Genomic DNA, 20,246 nt, shown 5'->3' with positions numbered 1-20,246 from the left:
ATTTACAATATGTTAGGTAAAATTGTACTTTAGGGACTTTCGCCGAAAAAGATCCTAAGAAAAGTAATACCATAAAATTATGGGTGGAAATGATAATTTTTGATTTTTTGAAATTTTTTTTTATGAAAAAAATTGTACCTACTATAATTATTATTTTTGGATTCCTAGGTTATCTGTTTTTGCAGAAAAAAAAAATGTCTGACCTTTTTTTTTCTTAAATGTAATTTTACTGTTATTTTAAACGTAACTACTCTTACATTTATAATTTACAATAGTTACACTCTCTAATATTTGTATTATAATACTCTTAGATTAATGTATCCCGTTTAACAACTATTGATGAAAGTTTTGATGAATCTATTGATTCTCCAGATACATTGCCTACAGCAGCAATGAAAAATGACAAGGTGGCAAATGAAGACGAGACAGATGAAAATATCAGGTAATACATTATAAACCTTTATTTCCTAGCATCTAATTTATTTAAATAGGTAGGACACTTCTTTCTTCCAGAACTCAATTTTATACCTAACAACTACTTAAATAAAACAAAAAAAAATGTTTTATTATTGACCTCATTAATAATTAAGTACTTTATTTTACTAATAGTCACTTTCTTTTAAATAAATCCTTTAAAGTCTCTATTTCACTTTTTATGGTATTATAAATATAAGTATGCTGGTTATTATGTTTTAGTAGATAATTGCATACAAAAATACAAAAAGATTAATCATAAAAATGTATATATTTTTGTCAGTAAAATGCATCTTTTGTTATGTTTTTATGTTTGTTTTTTTTTATTTTATTGGGTAGGTTTTATTTGTTGATTTGTATGGTCAATAACATTGTTGTGCAAATAATTAAAAGGACTGTTAATTATTTGCAATTTATATTTAAATTTTATTTCATTTTTAATTATATGATATAGGTTATAGGTAATTATGATTTTAATTATCTTTCACTAAAGAATTATTTTTTTATATAATTCAAAATACAATAATCATACAATAAAATTATATATTACATTGTAGGTATAGTCAAATGCCATAATTTATTAAAACCAATATGTTGTTTAAACGTTATTTGTGTATGAGATAACAACCTAGTACAATATTATACTAGGGACTAGGGAGATATTATATCGTAGTTCAAAAGTATTGAAATTGATGGAAAATAATTTGTATTGGTAACACAAAATATTAGGTTACTGTTTTAATTATTTTTGTCACTATGTTTAATTTCTTTTAACTCAATAGTAGATATGAGGCCTGTATTATTGTTTACTAAAACTATTAACTAATAATGATAATAATAATAATAATGATTAATTTTTTAAAAAGTATTTTCACAACTTTACTGATTTTTATGCAAAGTACATTAACAATATTGCTAAGTATTATAACATTTATTTAATACACATGAAGCTAGTCAATTACAATAATTAATTTGTACAATATTAACTTGTTAGAAGCTTATTATTTAAATAATTTTCATTACCTAATTATAGCTAATTTTTGTTTAGATTTGAAGCTGTATCAGATACTGATAACTATAATACTGATGACGAAAGAAAAAAAACAGGTCAAAATTTAAAAAAAAAAAAATTCAACTATGCTCACAAATATCAAACATCTTGGGAAAAATGTAAAGATTTTAGTGGATGGATTCAAAAAAGTACTAAAGGATCTACCTACTTCTATTGCAAAGCATGCAGATCAGACTATATAGGAGGGATAGCAGCTTTGAAAAAACACGCATCTTCCAAAAAACACGAGAATAATATTACAGCTGCTCAGGTGCCATCAGTGTATGCAATGGCAAGTATCAAAAATAATGAAGTACCTAATTGAAAAAGATGTTAAAACTGCAGAAATTAGAATTGCATCATTCATAGCCGAACATAATATAGCCATTAATTCTTCTGATCATCTTGTTCAATTAATAAAATCTTTACCCCTAAATAGTAATAGTAAAAAAAAAATTCAATGTAATACAACTAAAGCCACTAGTTTAATAAATAATGTAATAGGTGAAACAGATATTCAAAAAATATTAAATTTAATGATTAATAATAAATTTTCATTGCTAGTTGATGAGTCAACCGATGTGGGCACTATTAAACATTTAGCCATGGTTGTTAGAATTATGATTGACTGGGATATTAAAGACTTATTTTTAACATTAATTCCTTTAGAAGATGCTACAGCTAAAAATATTTATAAGGTAATAAAACAATTTTTTGATAATCATAAAGTACCATACACTAAGAATTGTATTGGATTTGCTGCAGATGGTGCCAATGCAATGATGGGTAGGAATAATTCGTTGAAAACTTATTTATTAAAAGATATACAACATTTATTTACAATGAAATGTATTTGCCATTCATTGGCATTGTGTGCAAACTATGCTTGTAGTAAATTACCTGAAAATGTTGAAAAAGTTACTCGCGATGTGTTTAATTTCATGCATCAAAGTCTCAAGCGTCAAAAAGAGTTTCAATCATTTCAAACATTTTATGAGTTAAAACCTCATAAAATTCTACAACCTTCCCAGACAAGATGGCTGTCATTAAATATGGTAGTTAATAGACTTTTGGAGCAGTATAGTGCCTTAGTAGCTTATTTTCGATTGCAGGCTTTTGAATCAGATGCACTGACTAAATCATTAGGTAACCAAAGATATTTACAATCAGTTGAATAATCCAATTACTAAATTATATTTAGAATTCCTTCAATTTATTCTTCCAACTATTACTAATTTAAATCTTGAGTTTCAATCTGAGTTCCCCAAAATATTTACCCTTTATTGTCGGATGGCTGATGCTTATCGTTTTATTTTAAGTTGCTATATTAAACCTTTATTGCTATCTAATGTAGATATTTCCACTTTACAATACAGAAATCCTGATAACTTTGTATCTAATGATTTACTGTACTTGGGTCCAAAAGTAGCGATTTCACTCGAGAAGCAAACTTTAAATCAGAATGATCTGAAAACTTTCAAAATGAATTGTTTGAATTTTTATATAGAGTTAGCAAGACAGTTTTATTTGAGATTTCCTTTTAACAGTCATGAGGTCTTAACTTTAAAGTATTTATCATTTCTCAATCCAAAAGAAATATCTAATGTTGAATCGCTTGGACCTGCCGCTAAAAACTTTATTACACTAGTTGGTGATATAAATGAATTGGATAGAGAGTGGAGAATGTTCAAATCAAAAGATTTTGGAGATTTAACCCTTTCAGACCCCATGTCCTCTTTAAGAGACATGGCAAAATATCATTTATTACAATATTACTATGACGATGCATTTTAGTCAATTGTATAATGAGATAGTAGGAAAAATACCATAGAATCCGAAAATAATTTTATAAATGACGTGTGATACGTATTTCTATAAATATTCACATTATTATAAGATATTATTTTGTCGTAATCGATTCTATGTAATCGGTATATATAAATATTACTAGATTAATAACCGATAATGATAATGACTTGTTTTATTTTTTTTTCTATTTATAACAACCATTGAATTGTTTTGGTTCAATCCCCACTTTGTTCCGTTTATTAAAACCCGGTTTATCGTATGCTTTTAACGTGTCTCTTATAATGGACATTGGGTCACAACGGTCGTATTTTATAATCGTCACTTGACACTTCGTTATCTTGTCGTACTACTGTACACCCGTATAACAATATAATTGTTATTACTCCCCGTATTTAGTATTATAAGTATTTTATTATTTATTTTATTCAAAATGGCTAAAGGGTTACGTGAACATGAAATTTTTGATTTATTGTGTGATGGTAATATATCAGAATTAGATTTTTCGGACGAAGAAACGGAAGATCAGTTCGATAATGAAGAACTGCAACAATTATTAAATGATTTTGAACAATGGGATGACCAAGACGAGCTGGATGAAACAGAAAGTGAGATAATTTCTAACCAGACTAATATTAATTTTAATGTAACTGAAAAAAAAAATATAAAATGGGAAAGAGTTCCTTTTTGTCCGCCTGAATTAAAATTGAAGGATTTAGAAGAAAGAAATTATCCACCAGAAATGCCTTCTATAACTGATTATTTTTATGAATATTTAAATGATGATATATTTGAAAAAATTGTGTATTATACAAATTTATATGCCATACAAAATTCGCAAACTAGATATAAACCCACCAATTGTAATGAAATAAAAAAGTTCATTGGGATTCATTTGATAATGGGCTGTCTAAAGTATCCGCGTGTTCGTTTATATTGGGAGAATGCTACTGCAGTGAATATTATTATTGAAAATATGTCCAGAGATCGATTTTTCACATTACGTAGAAATTTTCATTTAATCGATAATACTGAAATTCCAAAAAATAATACAGATAAATTTATAAAAGTTCGTCCTTTATACGACGCAATTAATAAAAAATGTAATAGTTTGCCGGTAGAACGAAGGTTAAGTGTCGATGAACAAATGGTTCCCTATAAAGGACATTTGCAAATGAAGCAATATGTAAAAGGTAAACCCTGCCCATGGGGTATAAAAGCATTTTTACTATGTGGTGAAAGTGGTATGGTTTACAATATACTGCTTTATCAAGGGGCTACCACTGAACTAGATACAAGTACACAAAAAAAATTTGGTCTAGGCGCTAGTGTAGTATTACATTTAACAAAACACCTTGAAAAAAATAGGCATTTTCTTTTTTTTGATAATTTTTTTTCAACGTTTAATTTATTTGAACAGTTGCAAGCCAACCAAATATACTCTGTTGGTACTATTCGTACTAATAGATTCGCAGATCCACCCTTATTAACCGATAAACAATTAGCCAAAATGGGGAGAGGTACAGCCTTTGAAATTTCAACTAAGATGGAGAATTGCAATTTATGTATGGTGAAATGGTATGATACAAGGTCTGTTACCTTAGTTTCCAATTATATAGGATCCGGACAAATGGACACTGTAAGACGTTGGGATAAAAAATTAAAAATGTACGTCAATATTGAAAGGCCGGAAATAATAACAGCATACAATACATCAATGGGTGGTGTCGATAAGGTAGACCAACTCATCAGTTATTATAGAACATTTATAAGTTCAAAAAAATGGACACTACGAATGATTGTACATGCTTTCGATCTAATAGTTGTTAACTGTTGGATACAATATAAAAAAGACGCTGACCATTATAACGTAAATAAAAATAAAATAAAAGATCTGCTACATTTCCGAATGGCACTTGCGGAAAATCTCATAAAAGTAGGCCAAAATGTACCAATAAAACGTAGGGGAAGACCTCGTGCAGACACAGGAGATAATAATGAAGTTTCAACGATACCCAAAGTACGAAAAGTCGATTCTAGTCAGCCAACAGATGATGTGCGAAAAGATAAATTTGATCATTTTCCTGAGTTTGATACAAAAGGCCACACTTCGAGATGCAAAAATCCTGGATGTAAAAGAAAAACGCACATATTTTGCATAAAATGTAATATCCACTTATGTCTTGATGGTACAAGTAATTGTTTTTATAATTTTCATCAGTAAAATGTTAACGAAAGTTTTTTTTATTATTTTTTTTATATAATATGGGTAATATATAAAATATTATTATTTTTTTTTTTAATCACAGGTAATACACACAAAGATTTGTTTTTATTTTGTTTTTAATTAAAGTTGTTTTTATAAGTATAAATATATTTCTTTTATTATATTATATTGCGCATTATACTTATTAATAATTGTTCAGATTTTAATATTTTTTGTTACCATAGTGAACCAATGTCACTTATAGAGGACATACTCCTAAGTCCGTCAAAAATTAAAATTTTTTTTTTTTTTTAACGATTTATTTTTATTAGAGTCCATAGTAAAAGGAATATGCAAAAAAAAAAAAATTTTTGTGGTAGAAGTTAATTTGGGTCTGAAAGGGTTAAATAACTGTAATGTAATTGAGTTTTGGAAGGTTAATTTATCTACTGTTAGAGGCGATGGCAATTTATTATATCCACAGTTGTCAAAATTTGTATCTTTATGTTTCATATTGCCCCACAGTAGTGCCTGTGTAGAAAGAGTTTTTAGCCAAATAAATCTGAACAAGACTAAAACTAGAAATCGTTTATCAACCTAAACTCTTTGTGGAATTCTTCATTCCAAACAGTTGATTAAAAGTGGAAATAAAAATTGTTATGATTATGATATATCCAAAGATTTATTAAATAAACATAAAAATTCTATGTATAAAACAAAATAAATTATTTATATATATTTAAGTATGTTTTTGTTTTTATGATATAATAACATAATTTGGTGAAGTTTTTATAAACAATTTTTTATATTATTTTTTTGTTCGTTTTAACTTAGAATTTATTTTGTTGTTTTACACTTGCTAAAAAGGCTACATCTAAATGTTTAAATATTTTGTTTATTTTAAAATCATTTTATGTTTTGTTGATTATTTAAAAAAAAAACATGTACCTATTTACAATTTTAAGTTTTCCAATAATTATTTTTCATGTTATATTTCAGATAATTATTTGTATAACTTGTTGTTTTTTAAAATAAAGCTTGACAAATTAAATATTATATATATTTTATTGTTATATTTTTATTTCATGTTGGCTAAATATGTTTAACATGGTGTATATTGTATATAAAATTTTTTTTTGGTGATTTTATGAAATAAATCGAAACTTTTTAATAGCAATGCAGAAACTATTCGGTTTTTGACCTGGCAACACTGTTTTACTCTTAGGCCGGCCCTCTTCATGTTTCCGCCGTGTCATGATAGGTGGCGCTTTTCGGTCACTGAGTTACTCTGATACGATAAAAAAATAATCGTATAGGACCAGCTGCTGTCCTATTTATCACTGATATTATTTACTCGTAGTGTTTTCGAGTTTTTCAGCGCGTTTTTATAATACTGTTATCCAGTTAAGTATTCACTTTTTACCCTTTTTTTTTCACTTTCTTTTGTTTATTGTAAAATATAGTGATGGTAACCTGTTATCAATTTTGGGAACAGTTACAAACTGTCATTGTTACTCCAAAAATAATAGTTAAAATAACAGTTACTGTTATTTCAAAAAAAAAAAATAAATAAATAACCTATGTCCTATGTTACTGTACTCCTTATTTGGACGTAGTAGTTTTTTTTTAAAAAAAAAAAAAAAAAAAACTACTTAATTACTAATTTTAAAACATATTTAGTATGTACTATGTACTTAGTACTTACTTCTTAAGTACCTATCACCTATGTAGGAAGCAGAGCGCTGAAGTTTATTTTTTTTAACAATTGCCCTAAGAACAATACACCAATATAAGTGGATGGGTGAATAATGAAAAATAATAGTATAAAAAAGTCAAATAGTATATTTCGTCTCAGTTCTAAAAATTGTTCATGTAGTTACTGCTGTACTAGGTAGTACTGTATAGTACTTATAAATTATAATTATATATAGTGATCAGAATAACAGATGTACTTTGTACCTATTTATTTTATTAGGACAAATGGACAATACTTGTTTTTTGATACAAGTCCTAAATATTATATCTGAAGTACCTACATAAAAATGTACTTATGTTAAATAATGTAGGTATTTAATAATTAAATAAAGAATCATGCCTTACCTAACAATTTAAAATCAAAAAAAAAACTCGCAATAAAAGTTCAAAATAAAATTTGGGATTACTAATTACTAATTAAGTACTTTAACCCTTTCTGTCCCAGACTTTCATAAAAAGTAAAAGTTAGTATTTCTTTAAATCGTGTTACCATTACCATGTAGTACTTATAAGTGCTTACTGAATATTGAATAACGAATAGTACCTACCTATAGGCTATAATAGATTACCTTTTGTAATAATTACAGTATATAATAAAATTAATAATGTTTTTTTTTTACTTATAACATGTTTACATTAATATGTAAACATAATTAAAAAAATAAATATATTATATATTTTTAATTACAACATAAACCCTATTGAGTTAATAGTTATAGTAACCTTTTGGATAGTCATTATTGGCATTGTGATTTACTTATTAGTTATTATTAACAAGTAAATAAAATTAAAAATATTTGTGATTATTTCAGTATAATAACAAGGATAACTAGAAAAAGTATAATATTTGAAACATATTTAGTTCATAACTCATAAGTGATTACCATATAACTGATACGTAATTAATACAATTAAATTAATTTTACAGAATATACTATAACAACTATATGTTTTTCAGTTTTTACCAATATTCATCAACAAAAAATATAATTTTATGAAGATAAACATTTGATTATTGATAGTAGTCGAGGAAGGCTCCTACTATAATAGTATAGTATTGTAGTTATAAAGTTTTGGTTTACTATTGATAGTAGTTGAGGAAGGCTCCTACTATAATAGTATAGTATTATAGTTATAATTTAAGGTTTTGATTTATTATTGATAGTAGTCGAGGAAGGCTCCTACTGTAATAGTAATATAAGAATACATTTAACTATTGATAAGTAGTCGAGGAAGGCTCCTACTAATTTTCAAATGAGTGTATTAAAAAAAGTTGAAGAAATAGTCCACTTCATTCAACAAAAATATCCTACATTGGAATTTGGCAACATAGGTGTATCTCATGAAGCGATTAGTGATATCAGTAATGTGATATTCAAGAAAGGTAATTGCAAAAAAGCTAAAAAGAATTTAGTTATGGCATTGAATAACTCTAATTCAGCTCTGAGAAAATAGTTAAATAGTAATATAGAGGATGATTTACACTTTCATAAAATGCTTCTAGACAATGGTTATTTAAAAAATGATTTTTGTACTTATAAGACAGAGGTTGTTAATTCAGTTTGTAAACTATTAAAAATGAAATGTAATCGTAAAAACCAATTCAGAGTATTTCAGCGTTGTCAAAAGAGTTTTGGACTAAATGAAGTATCTGTTAGTCCTAAAGAATTATCTCAAAGAGAAATGTTTATGTTAGGTCAAGAAAATGAACTAAATGAGAGTACTTTGGTGGGTGTTAAGAGAAAATTGTTTACAGATGATTTTTCTAAAAAAGAAAACAATTATACATCCAATGTCGTTGTAGATGATTTGGACATGGGTTTGAATGAAAAAATTCTTGAAATCAATAATAATCCTTTTCAAATTGAAGATGATTGCTGTAATACAACGGAAGAAATTGATTATAACAAGAATACCGTTTCTATTAAAGAAATTAATATCAATGACGATATGTTTACCACTCCTAAGCGGAAATCAGTTATTGTCATTGCTCAGAAGTTGTTTTCTTCTGGAAAGAGGTCTAATCCAATAGAAATAAATAATACACCAAAAGCAGATTTGAATGAATTAAGAACTCAAAAAATGTGTGGGATACAGATGGTTATACAGAAAAAGAAAATGATTACAAATCGTTAACAGTTGATAATATGGAAATAGATTTGATAGAAGAAAATGAATTTGAAATTGATAGACATAGTTTTGACTCTTCTTCACCAATCGAGGATAATGTATGTTATGAAACAGAAGAAATTAATGTCACAGAGGAAAAGTTAACCACTCCTAAATGTAAATTCAATATTTCCTCTACTGGAGATGACTTGTATACCACAGAAAGGATGCGTGACTGTCGAATCGCTAGTGTGTGAAAATAAATATATTGTGAAACAGTCAAAAAAAAATATTATGGAATATAGAAATCATCTTAATAAAATAATAAATAGCGTCACCTTCAAAAGCATAATACAAATTGAAAATTTTAAGTAAGTACTGGAAAAAAAATTAAAGATTGAAAATTTTTTTTTAATTTGTAATTAATACTGCTTACAGTTCTGCAAATAGTATGCCGACAATTTGCAGTGATACGTCCTTTTATGACGTCCAAAATATAATTATTAAAAATAAAGATATTGAAATATTATTAAATCTGCTAGGGAAAAATATTATTCCACAAGCATTGTGGAATATTATTCAAAATTTCTACGATAACATTTTATTTATACCCAATACAATCAAAATGTTACATGTTCAAATATCCAATGTGATAAAGTTTGGAGAATGTACCAGTTACAATTACGAGTAAATATGCATAAAATACATTAATATACATTATATTGTTCTTAATTGATATATAATATTTTCAGAAACCAAAATCCTAATATTGGAATAATTATAAATAACATTATAAAGTTATATTTAAAATGTTCATTAATGAACATAATTTATAAATGTTATGTAGTTTTATTTTCTGAAGAATATAAAACTCACATTCGAAATTCTAATTCCATTTATTATAAAATTATTGTTACGAAATTTAACGAAATGTGTGTCAAGTTGAAAACTATTAAAACTCATTTAATTTTTGATATTTATTTAACACCGTAAGTTTTACCCCGCCAGTTTTTTTTGCCAATTCATAATATATTTATTGTATATGTTTCTTATTTTTTCAGAGAAGAAATAAACCAGCACACAAATTTAGTACAAATAAATACTGATGATGATAATGTTTATACTTTTACTAGCAAAAATTTATGGGACGATAATAATTTCGAAATTATTGACGTTTTGATAATTGCAACAATCAAAATCCAAAATGATCACACCGAAAATATTAAATTTTCAACGGTAATCATTGCTCTAAAATAAAATAAAAATCATATAGTATTAGTAGTTAGGTTAAAGTTAAGTTAACTAACTTAACTTTGTTTTTTTCAGGTTACACATTTATACGATACATTTTTATTAGTATCAACCATTATCCATTTTAATTTCAAAACCACAAGTAATATGAACAAATCCTTTAAAAAACATCTATATGATTTAACCCAAAAAAAACTAATTTTTAAACTTAAAAAGTACACACACTATCCTTATTCTTTTTTTATAGACTATGACAATGTAAAAACAAAAACAATAATAAAAACCTCCTATCTTTTTAATTATATCATTACAATGAAGCCGGACATATTATTATTTTTTTCGAAACACCTTAATTTAAGAACAAAACTTTTTAGCAATGAACTCAAATTCCCTTTAACAATAACTCCAAATAACCCCAAAAAAAAAGAAATAAATAATCATATAATACAAATGGAAAATGTAATCAAATATTTATTAAAAACAGAATTCCAAATTAATAACCACCTTACTTTTACCAAACAATTTAAAAACAATCTTTCTTTTTATCGCAAAAATTTAACCAGCTTAGTTAACTTTTTATATAATTATGACCTAAAAAAAAATAAATAATCTAAATTGCAACTCCATCATGGATGTGACTCCAACTTCAAATAAAACTAAAAAAAATAACAAGCAATGTTTAAAACCAAAATTATTCTATGGAAGGTAACTATCTATGAGCTACCAACTATCTATTTCCAAATATTATTATGTCTTTTATGTTTTTTTGTTTTAGATCCTCTCAGTAAATCAGTTACGTCACACAACAAACTAAAAGGTTATTTAGATAATTATTATAAATAAAAAATAAAATTAATCATTAAGCTTTTTTTTATGAGTATTTTCTTTACCTAATTATGACTTTTTTATCAAAAAATACCTAACCTTAGTACTTTCTACGATGTGAGTGAGTTTCAAAACGATCGGTCGAAGGGTTGATTTTATACGATTTTTGGAATTTTTTAAAACACGATTATACGTAATTTAGCATAAAAGGTACTGTACGCGTGTCACTGTACAAACAATGCACAATGAGATCACCGTCTCCGTGATATTTGAAGTAGAGTAACCAAACTCACAGGAATGCTAGCTCGGGGTACTTACTACGATGTGTGTAAGTTTCCAAATGATCGGTCAAAGGGTTGATTTTATACGATTTTCTAAAGGGCGTTTAGCTGTTGCCGGGTGAATACATCATTAGACCACCAATGCACAATGAGATCGCCGTCTCCGTGATATTTTAAGTAGGCTAACCAAAATCACAGGCATAGTAGCCCGAGGTACTTACTACGATGTGTGTAAGTTTCAAAACGATCGGTTAAAGGGTTGATTTTATACGATTTTTGGAATTTTTTAAAACACGATTATACGTAATTTATAGTAATACAGCACGCGTATGCTGATCGCTGTACCAACAATGCACAATGAGATCGCCGTCTCCGTGATATTTGTAGTAGGTTTTTAAGTGTTTTTGAAAGGAGGAAATCCAAAAAACGACCGTCCGATATCACTTAAACTTGTAATAATGATGAATATGATAATTTGGAAAATCACGTTTACGAGCTGTTTGCCGGGAAAACCGTGGGAGATATGACGAAAACCAATAGAGATTAAATTGTTCTCCGTAGGAATCTGCATAAGTTCTATTATTTAGATTTTTCCAAAACGTGTTATTTAAGTTAAAAAACTGATAAAAGAAAAACAATAATATCAATGTAATCATAACCGTGGCTGTGGTTCACCTAGATAATAGTCGCCGTATTCACCGGCAACAGCTAAACGCCCTTTGGAAAATCGTATAAAATCAACCCTTTGACCAATGGTTACGCTAGTAAATGCACTCAGGATTGCACTCACACCACTCTCAGAGCTCTAAGTCCAAAGCCTGATTTTATACGATTTTTTGAACTGGTTAACTCTTGATTTACCGCCAGATTGCAATGCAAGCTGGCGGTAATATTATACTTACCTTCCGGAAGGCCGTTAATTGGACTTGATGTATACAAAAACACTTCAGAACGATAGTTAATTCACTCCGGAATGCACTCGTACTACTTACAAAGCTGTAAGTCGAAAGCCTGATTTTACACGATTTTCAGAAAGGAGATTGTCATTTGCTGTATAAATATCGCGGTAGACCGTCAATGCACAATGAGAAGATCACCGTCTCCGTGATATTTGTAGTAGGCTAACCAAAATCACAGGAATGGTAGCTCGGGGTACTTACTACGACGTGTGTAAGTTTCAAAACCATTGGTCAGAATAATAATACGGTTTCTGTTAAAGAATTTAATGTTGCTGAGGAAATACTAACCACACCTCAACATAACTTAAATGTTTCATTTACTGGAGATTTGTTCACCCCGGAAAAGAGATTTAAATCTATATCTGTTTGTAACACGCCAGAAGCAGATCGGAAAGCGTTGCCTAAGAATTCAAAGAATGTATATCCGTTAAAGGTAAGGTCCTTTAATAAAGGCAATAAAATGAAAAATATAATATGTTATAAAAAGTGTACTGTTGTGGAAGGAATCATTATTTTACAAGACGAAGAATTGAAACAAATAGTTGATGGTACAATGTAAAAAAATCAAGATATTTCAAATGAAATAAATGATTTGTTACGTGAAAAATTTGAAACTGTAAAAAACTCTTGTGTGTTGACGATTAAAAATAAAAATATTACCAAGAAAGGTTTGACATAATATGGACTTTGTCGGCATAAATCTTGTAAGCAGTTTAAACTAGTGGTGGAGAAAAAAACACCTGACAGTTTGGCAAAAATAACAGTTCTAAGTAACAGCCACAATTACAGCCACTATGGTAAACTGACTACGTTTTTGAAGGGAAAAAATCGACAGAGACAAATGCAAATATCAAAGTACTGCCCACCGATGAGTTTACGACAAAAGTATATTTTAAAAGCCTCTCCTAGTCAACTAAAACGCGGTAACTTGTGCAACATAAGGTCTGATCGGGTATATTATAAGGTGTCTCACGAGCAAAGAGTCTTGATGATCGAGCGGCTGACGACAGGATTGATATGAATTTATTGAAAGATAAATGTTCAGAGTTCATTCAGTATGTATCTGACCCGAAAGAGAAGGATTTTGAAACTTATTTATTTAGTCTAGATCAAGTTAATGTATTAAGAAAGATAAGTTGTGTTACAATTCATGTTGATGCGACTGGCGGCGTGGTAAGAGAAACTACGAGGGATCCTACATTGTTCAAAACGGGAAAAACAAAAGAAAAATTATTATTGTATTATGCGGCTGTCACCATGTGCAATAAGAGGATAATCCCAATAGCAGAATATTTGACGACTACACAAACTGCTGGAGCTATAACAAATTGGCTAAAGGAGTTTCGAAAATTCTATGAACGACAGTGTGATACAAAGTTCATGGCACACGTTGTCAGTGACTTTTCAACAGCAATACTAAAAGGGTTTGTGAGAGCATTTAATGAATGTAACGAGGTCGTAGAATATTTGAATAAATGTTATGAATTCATGTATGAAGGAAAAATATTTGATTGCAACGCACTGATTAGTCTTTGTTGTTGTCATTTAATAAAAAATATATCTGACGATGCTCACAAATATTATAAAGGAAATGGGAAGAAGATGACCAATGGATCTTTGGCGTGCTTGGCAACTGCTTGTATCTCGCCAGCTTTCAACATAACCATCACGGAATGTTTGGAAAAATGGTTCACTGCAGTTACAACGGTGTTGTTGTCACCCTACAAGACTATAGATGTGGAAGTTGCCATGAACACCTTGAAGCAGCTCAGTCATGAAAGTCCAAACAGCCTAGTTGATGAGCTAATAACAAAACAAAAAAAAGTTATATTAGATGAACAAATAAGAGATTCTAAGACATTTTACCGGTATAAAGATTCCAAGTTCTTGTCTCGATTTGAAAATATAGTTGTACAGGTAAAAAAAACATTAAAAATGTGTACTAGCTCTGAAGAAAATCCATTGTGTAGCATTGAATTCTACAATGATATGATGGGGTCTATAATTCCAGTAATTCCAATGTGGACAGGTGTGATGCGGTTCAAAGTATTTGGGTCGACAGACCGAGCAAGCAATGATCCAGCAGAGAGTTGGTTTGGAGATTTAAAGACGAACAAAAAATGCGAGCGCATGAAATGTGGAAGATTTGTTCAATTCACTAGAAGTATTATACTGAGTAGATGTAAGGAAGTACTGCTAGATATACCATCCAATTATTGTGTACTTCTTCCGGTCCAAAATATACAAAAGAAAATCACAAAAAAGAATGTACGTCATTCATCAATTTGATTTCGTCATCATCTGACGATGACGAGGAAAAAGAATGATGGGGACCGAGAAAGAAAAAAACAGGGTTCTATTTTAAGGGTCATTTAAAAGCTGCTTCAAAGCAATTTAAGGCACGGACAGTTATGAACCAATTGTCACCGATGGAAAACGTAAAAGATGATATTATTTGTTTGACACCAAATGTATATATGCTCTCATTAGATTCCATAAAATCAAATGGTGAAATTGTAACTCCAAATAAGACCTTATCAGAATCTCTAATTTCTATAAAAAGTTACAAATCTCCAGTTGATGGTCTACGGCGTAAAATGGATTTATATGAAAATAGATTACCAAAGGATAAAAATTATTATGGCCCCATTTTGAAGAAAATGGAAGACAATTGGATTATGTTGTTGGCATTTATAATAGTGTTAAAGACATAACTCAGTGTCATGAGTTATTCTTCAGTGACTTTGACACACTATCAACATATACACCTGAAAATATAGAAAAAATGTGGTTGTGTAATTTTGTTATTGATATAGCACTGGGCGTAATGAGAGAAACATTTTGCGAGTTTAAAAATAAAATAAAAATATTGAGCTGTGATGTATCGGGTCATTTAAATAATGACCCTTCAAAAAAGATTTCAAATTTGGATACTATAGTTGTTCCAAAAGAGAGTTTACTTGTAATGCCATTACATGTAAATGGAAATCACTGGGTAATAATGTTTGCGGACTTTGAAAATCAAAAATTATATTTCTTTGAAACATTCGAAACTACAGAACACAATAAATGTAGACATAATTTTGTGACCGTACTAAGTGAACTGAAAAAAAATTATGTGTATGGGGAGGTAGGAAATGCGTGGCCAGAAATGAATTTTCAACTATTTTCTGACTATCCTAAACAAACCGATAGTTATAACTGTGGAATTTATGTGTTGTACTATGCAGAGAGTATGATGAAAAATAAGATTGAAAACTTAAAATTCAATAAAAACTTCAGCCCAATGGTATATAGAGAGGTGTTGAAAGATCTTTTGTTGGAAAAAACCTGATTTCATGAGAGATATTTGTTTGTATTGTGGTCGTACGGACAAACAACAAAAAGAGATAAAAAAGAACAATATTGATTGGGTTCAATGTGACACATGCAACAGATGGATAATACTTCAATGCTTGTCATGTGTAGAACAGACACTAGATTATGATGATAATTTTGAATGTGTTTTGTGCATGTCTAATAAAAAAAAGTTACAAGGTAAGTATTAATGAGTAAATTAAAAGGGTTAATATAATATGCATATAAGTAGTATATGGCAATTACAAAGAAAATGAGTGGAGTAGGCCTATGTTGGGAAACCACTATAAATAAAAACGCGCCAAAATGCAGTACCTCCAGTTTTGTTGAATACAATGCTAAGGTGGTATGGAAATCTGTTAAAATGTCTAAATATACTAGTACATATTAAATTTACATAATATAGTACATATTAAACTTACATAACTGTCTACAAATTCAATTTGTGTAAGTTCTGAAAACCAGATTTAACTTGTCATCCAATCTAAAAAAAAATATATATATAATATAAAGTACATGTACATAATACAGACTTAAAAATAATATTCTATTATTTATCACTAACTAGTAACTGTTTTAACCATTATTACATAGAACAATGACATTTCACGAGTTAGTTTTTAAAATTCACTGTTTCACACCCAATATGACGGCAAACAGATAATTCAACTATTTGGATAATAATTTTGTGGTCCAACTAATTCACAATGAAAGGAATTAGTAAACATCGAAATCCTTCAGCAAGCAACCTAAAACTGTAAAATTGTTATACTGGCAAAAAAAAGTTTGTACTGTCTTGGTAGTTCAGTACCATGTGAAAGAATTTTTTCAAGAGCTGGATTAATTCTAAATGATCGTCGCTGTAGACTTAAAAATAAGAAGGTTGAAATGCTTATTTTTTTAACTCGTTGACTGCCACGGGGTTTTTCACTGTGTTACTTAAATTTGCTATGAGATCTAATACTAAATTAATTTAATATTTAATCTCACTTATAGGAATATTATAATAATGAGATCTCGTTGTAGATCGCAATTATAGGTATTTTCTCGTCGGATTCTAGTTGTACAGTGTTACCACTTTTAATTGGTGTTTGTAACATGAAAATACCTATATTAGTTTTTTTTTTTATCAATATTTTAAAATCATTGATAAAGCAATGTTTGATACTGTTGTTATTGGTAATTGTTTGTACTTTTTACTTATTTACTTTGAAACTACTAAAATATCACTATCAAAATTGAATATTTAAAGTGTTTTTGCAGTTGTTGTTGAAAGTTAACGGGTTTTCACTTTTTTGTGTAATTTGTTGCAAAATAAAAAAATAAATGAAGAAACTATAGAAGAAATGCTAGATTCTTCATTTGATTTTAGTTCTGATGACAGTGATAATGACCCCAATTGGGATGCTGAAAATGCTGAAATAATGGCTACAAGTAAGTTATTTTATACGGTTTTTCAAAAATATATTTGGGGGGTGGTCGAAGGTACCCCAACTACGGGGGAATTTTGGGAGGGGGATTTTTTTCATGGATATTTTTATACTACTTAGTGCGACGCAAAATAAAAGTAAATATTTTTAAAAAAAAATATAAGTCCGGTCAATTTGACGGACTCGCGAAATTCGTACTATGGGCGGGCTGCCGGACTTTCGTAAGCTCCTGACAATTTCCCGGGTCGACTCACCGCGTTCTGATTGCATATTCAAATTGTCCGCGTTATAACGAAAATTTTCATACCACTTAAAAAGTGGAGACGGACTTGTAAGTGTTTTAAAAAAATTACCAAACTTGGCCGCCCGCGTACCTCGTAGGTGTCGGATATTGTTTAATTTGATTTGTATTCCTAGTGTTTTGCGCTATCTATTGGTTAAATATGATTTTGGTGTATTTCGTAGTTTTTTCATGTGTTTGGGAACCCTGCACTACCTTATCAAATATTGCTAGCGGAACATACGTGTAAATGGCATGTTGATAATAACTGGCGAAAGAATTTAAAGAAGATTGTTGGACCTCAAACGGTTAAAGCTTATATTTATAAAACTTTACGTGTTTTACTGGATGAACCTGATGTAACATAGTTTGAAAAACTTCTTAACTTATTTCTTGGAAAATTGGAAGAGTAACCAACTTTACATAGCTTTAAAACATATTTTTTGAGTCATTATGTACATCGAAAACAGTTATGGGCTGCTTGTTATAGACATGACGCTATGCTTAACACCAACATGGTGTTAGAGGCATTCCATAAGACATTGAAGTATATATATTTAAAAGGGAAAAAAAATCAACGTCTTGACATACTTCTCTGGAATTTACTAAAAACTGTGAGGGATAAGAATTTTGAGCGTCTTGTCAAGTTGTGCAATGGAGAAAAGTAACACACTATGTTAATGCCATTAACAGTCGCCATCGTTCTGCAGTCCAAATTCATAATTGTAAAATAAATAGAACATCAGATATTACTTGGACTGTGATTTCTAAATAATTAAATCAAACCTATTTAGTGAAGAAACGTGAATCATGTGAATGTAAAATTATTTGTGTTGCATACTTGCATGTAAAGTTTGTATACATTTATTTTCATGTACATGCTACGACTATACAATCAAAAATAATATGTGTAAACATATTCGTATGGTAAAAATAAATATGTCAGATGGCAATGATCTAAAAGCTAAAAATGATTACACTAACTCAATAGATACTGATGAAATTTGTATGAAGATGTCTGATATGCAACAAGTTATTGCTCCATCGGTAGTTAGTATTGCAAACAAAATTCAGCAATCCCACAGCATGTTTGTATCACAAGGGGGTAAATTAAATGATGAACAGCTGCATAAAATTAATTTATCCCAAGATTCAAATTTAAAAATGCTATATGAACAAGAATCGAATGTTCCTGTTTCATTAAATGAAAATGAAAAGTCAAGAACCAACAAATAAAAACATTCAAAAACACTTAAAAGGTTAAATAAACCAACATTAAACGTTAAAAAACAAATTATAGATGACTTGAACGAAAAATATGGGACTCCTTACGTCCATATAGATTCACAGTTTGACAGTTTGAATTTTTAACATAAAGATTCCGCTGGTAGATCAGCAGAATTTTAATCTTTATAATATTATTCCAATGCCGGTAAAAATAAACAAAACTAAATTTGCATATGTTCAAACAACATACGATTACATAGCGATAAGTCCATCAAAAGAACAATATACAACTTTTACACCTCAACAAATTAACAAATGCAAACAAATAACAAATTATTATCTTTGTTATGCTACACAACCAATTTATATGTCATACCCTCAAAAATATTATTATCTTTCTTTTTTGTAATGGGTGATTTTACTCTAAGATTACTTAAAATCATAGAAAAACTGATTCTGCGTAAATGGGTTTGGTCAATTGCGCGTGGACCAAACAAAATAGTGCGCTGACATCCTCTTAGAACCCCCATAAACACAAGCCAGTTTCACATAATCATATTTTAACTGCTTAGAAGAATTAAAATTAAATTAAATCTTTGTCTTACTTCAGAGAATTTTATGTAAATTTTGATTCTTTAATAAATGATTTATTTGAAATATTTTTTATTTTATTCTTGAAATCGTCATTATTATTATTATTAATAAATGTTTTATTTTGAATATATTTTGTATTATTCTTGAAATTGTTATTACTATTATACGTAGTATTTGCAGATGCTACGTATAAGTTAAATAATTTAAGAATTCCTTTATATGTCATGATGGTAGAAGATGAAAATGGACAGAGTGAGGTAGTAGCTCTAGGTCTCATGACCAATGAAAATAAAGAAACGTTATACTGGTTTTTTGAAACATTTAAAAGGTTAAACGATAGAAGTACAGATACTATATTATTTATGACCGACAAAGATACGGCTGAAAGAAAAGTAATAAAAAAAATATTTCCTGATGTAAATTATATATGCCTTTTTCATGTGTTACGAACTTTTAATCGGGAAATAATGCGTGAAAAGCAACACATAAACTCTGTACAAAGAGATCAGTGTAAACAAATTTTTGAATATATGAATTATGCCAAATCAGAAGATGAATACAACACATTATTTGAGCGCTTAAAATCTGAATCACCAGCCTCAGTCTTTGATTATTTTGTAAAAAATTGGCACAGTATAAAA

The 20,246-nt window shown here is 28.8% G+C and overlaps 3 protein-coding genes and 2 pseudogenes across 3 annotated transcripts; all 5 read left to right on the top strand.

The window, feature by feature from the left end:
- Positions 1 to 2,130: 2,130 nt before the first annotated feature.
- LOC126549909 (E3 SUMO-protein ligase KIAA1586-like) lies at positions 2,131 to 2,703 on the top strand. The gene has a single exon (XM_050200308.1). The coding sequence runs from the start codon at positions 2,131 to 2,133 to the stop codon at positions 2,701 to 2,703; it is 573 nt and encodes a 190-aa protein (XP_050056265.1).
- Positions 2,704 to 3,764: 1,061 nt separating this feature from the next.
- On the top strand, positions 3,765 to 5,555 carry LOC126549908 (piggyBac transposable element-derived protein 3-like). The gene is made up of 3 exons (XM_050200307.1): positions 3,765 to 3,939; positions 4,387 to 4,661; positions 4,752 to 5,555. Exons 1-3 carry the CDS (start codon positions 3,765 to 3,767, stop codon positions 5,553 to 5,555), a joined length of 1,254 nt encoding a protein of 417 aa, XP_050056264.1.
- A 2,876-nt stretch (positions 5,556 to 8,431) lies between these two features.
- Positions 8,432 to 9,428, top strand: LOC126549907 (uncharacterized; annotated as a pseudogene).
- A 4,820-nt stretch (positions 9,429 to 14,248) lies between these two features.
- Positions 14,249 to 15,129, top strand: LOC114132295 (uncharacterized). The gene has a single exon (XM_027997704.2). It carries the CDS (start codon positions 14,320 to 14,322, stop codon positions 15,004 to 15,006), a length of 687 nt encoding a protein of 228 aa, XP_027853505.2. The 5' UTR covers positions 14,249 to 14,319; the 3' UTR covers positions 15,007 to 15,129.
- On the top strand, positions 15,129 to 19,020 carry LOC114132297 (uncharacterized; annotated as a pseudogene).
- The last annotated feature ends 1,226 nt before the right edge of the window (positions 19,021 to 20,246 follow it).

The sequence above is a fragment of the Aphis gossypii genome, chromosome 2, assembly GCF_020184175.1.
Source record: "Aphis gossypii isolate Hap1 chromosome 2, ASM2018417v2, whole genome shotgun sequence".
Lineage (NCBI taxonomy): Eukaryota > Metazoa > Arthropoda > Insecta > Hemiptera > Aphididae > Aphis > Aphis gossypii.
The sequence above is the reverse complement of the archived record's forward strand: the minus strand, read 5'-3'. Positions and strand labels throughout refer to the sequence as shown.

What these genes read in the sequence shown, in the direction of transcription:
- LOC114132295 (XM_027997704.2), top strand. Translation starts at nt 14,320, where the DNA reads ATGACCAATGGATCTTTGGCGTGCTTGGCAACTGCTTGTATCTCGCCA.
- LOC126549909 (XM_050200308.1), top strand. Translation starts at nt 2,131, where the DNA reads ATGGTTGTTAGAATTATGATTGACTGGGATATTAAAGACTTATTTTTA.
- LOC126549908 (XM_050200307.1), top strand. Translation starts at nt 3,765, where the DNA reads ATGGCTAAAGGGTTACGTGAACATGAAATTTTTGATTTATTGTGTGAT. An exon ending in CGAGCTGGATGAAACAGAAA is followed by an intron (nt 3,940 to 4,386) that starts GTGAGATAATTT and finishes AAAATAATACAG; the next exon opens with ATAAATTTATAAAAGTTCGT. An exon ending in AATTTGGTCTAGGCGCTAGT is followed by an intron (nt 4,662 to 4,751) that starts GTAGTATTACAT and finishes TTATTTGAACAG; the next exon opens with TTGCAAGCCAACCAAATATA.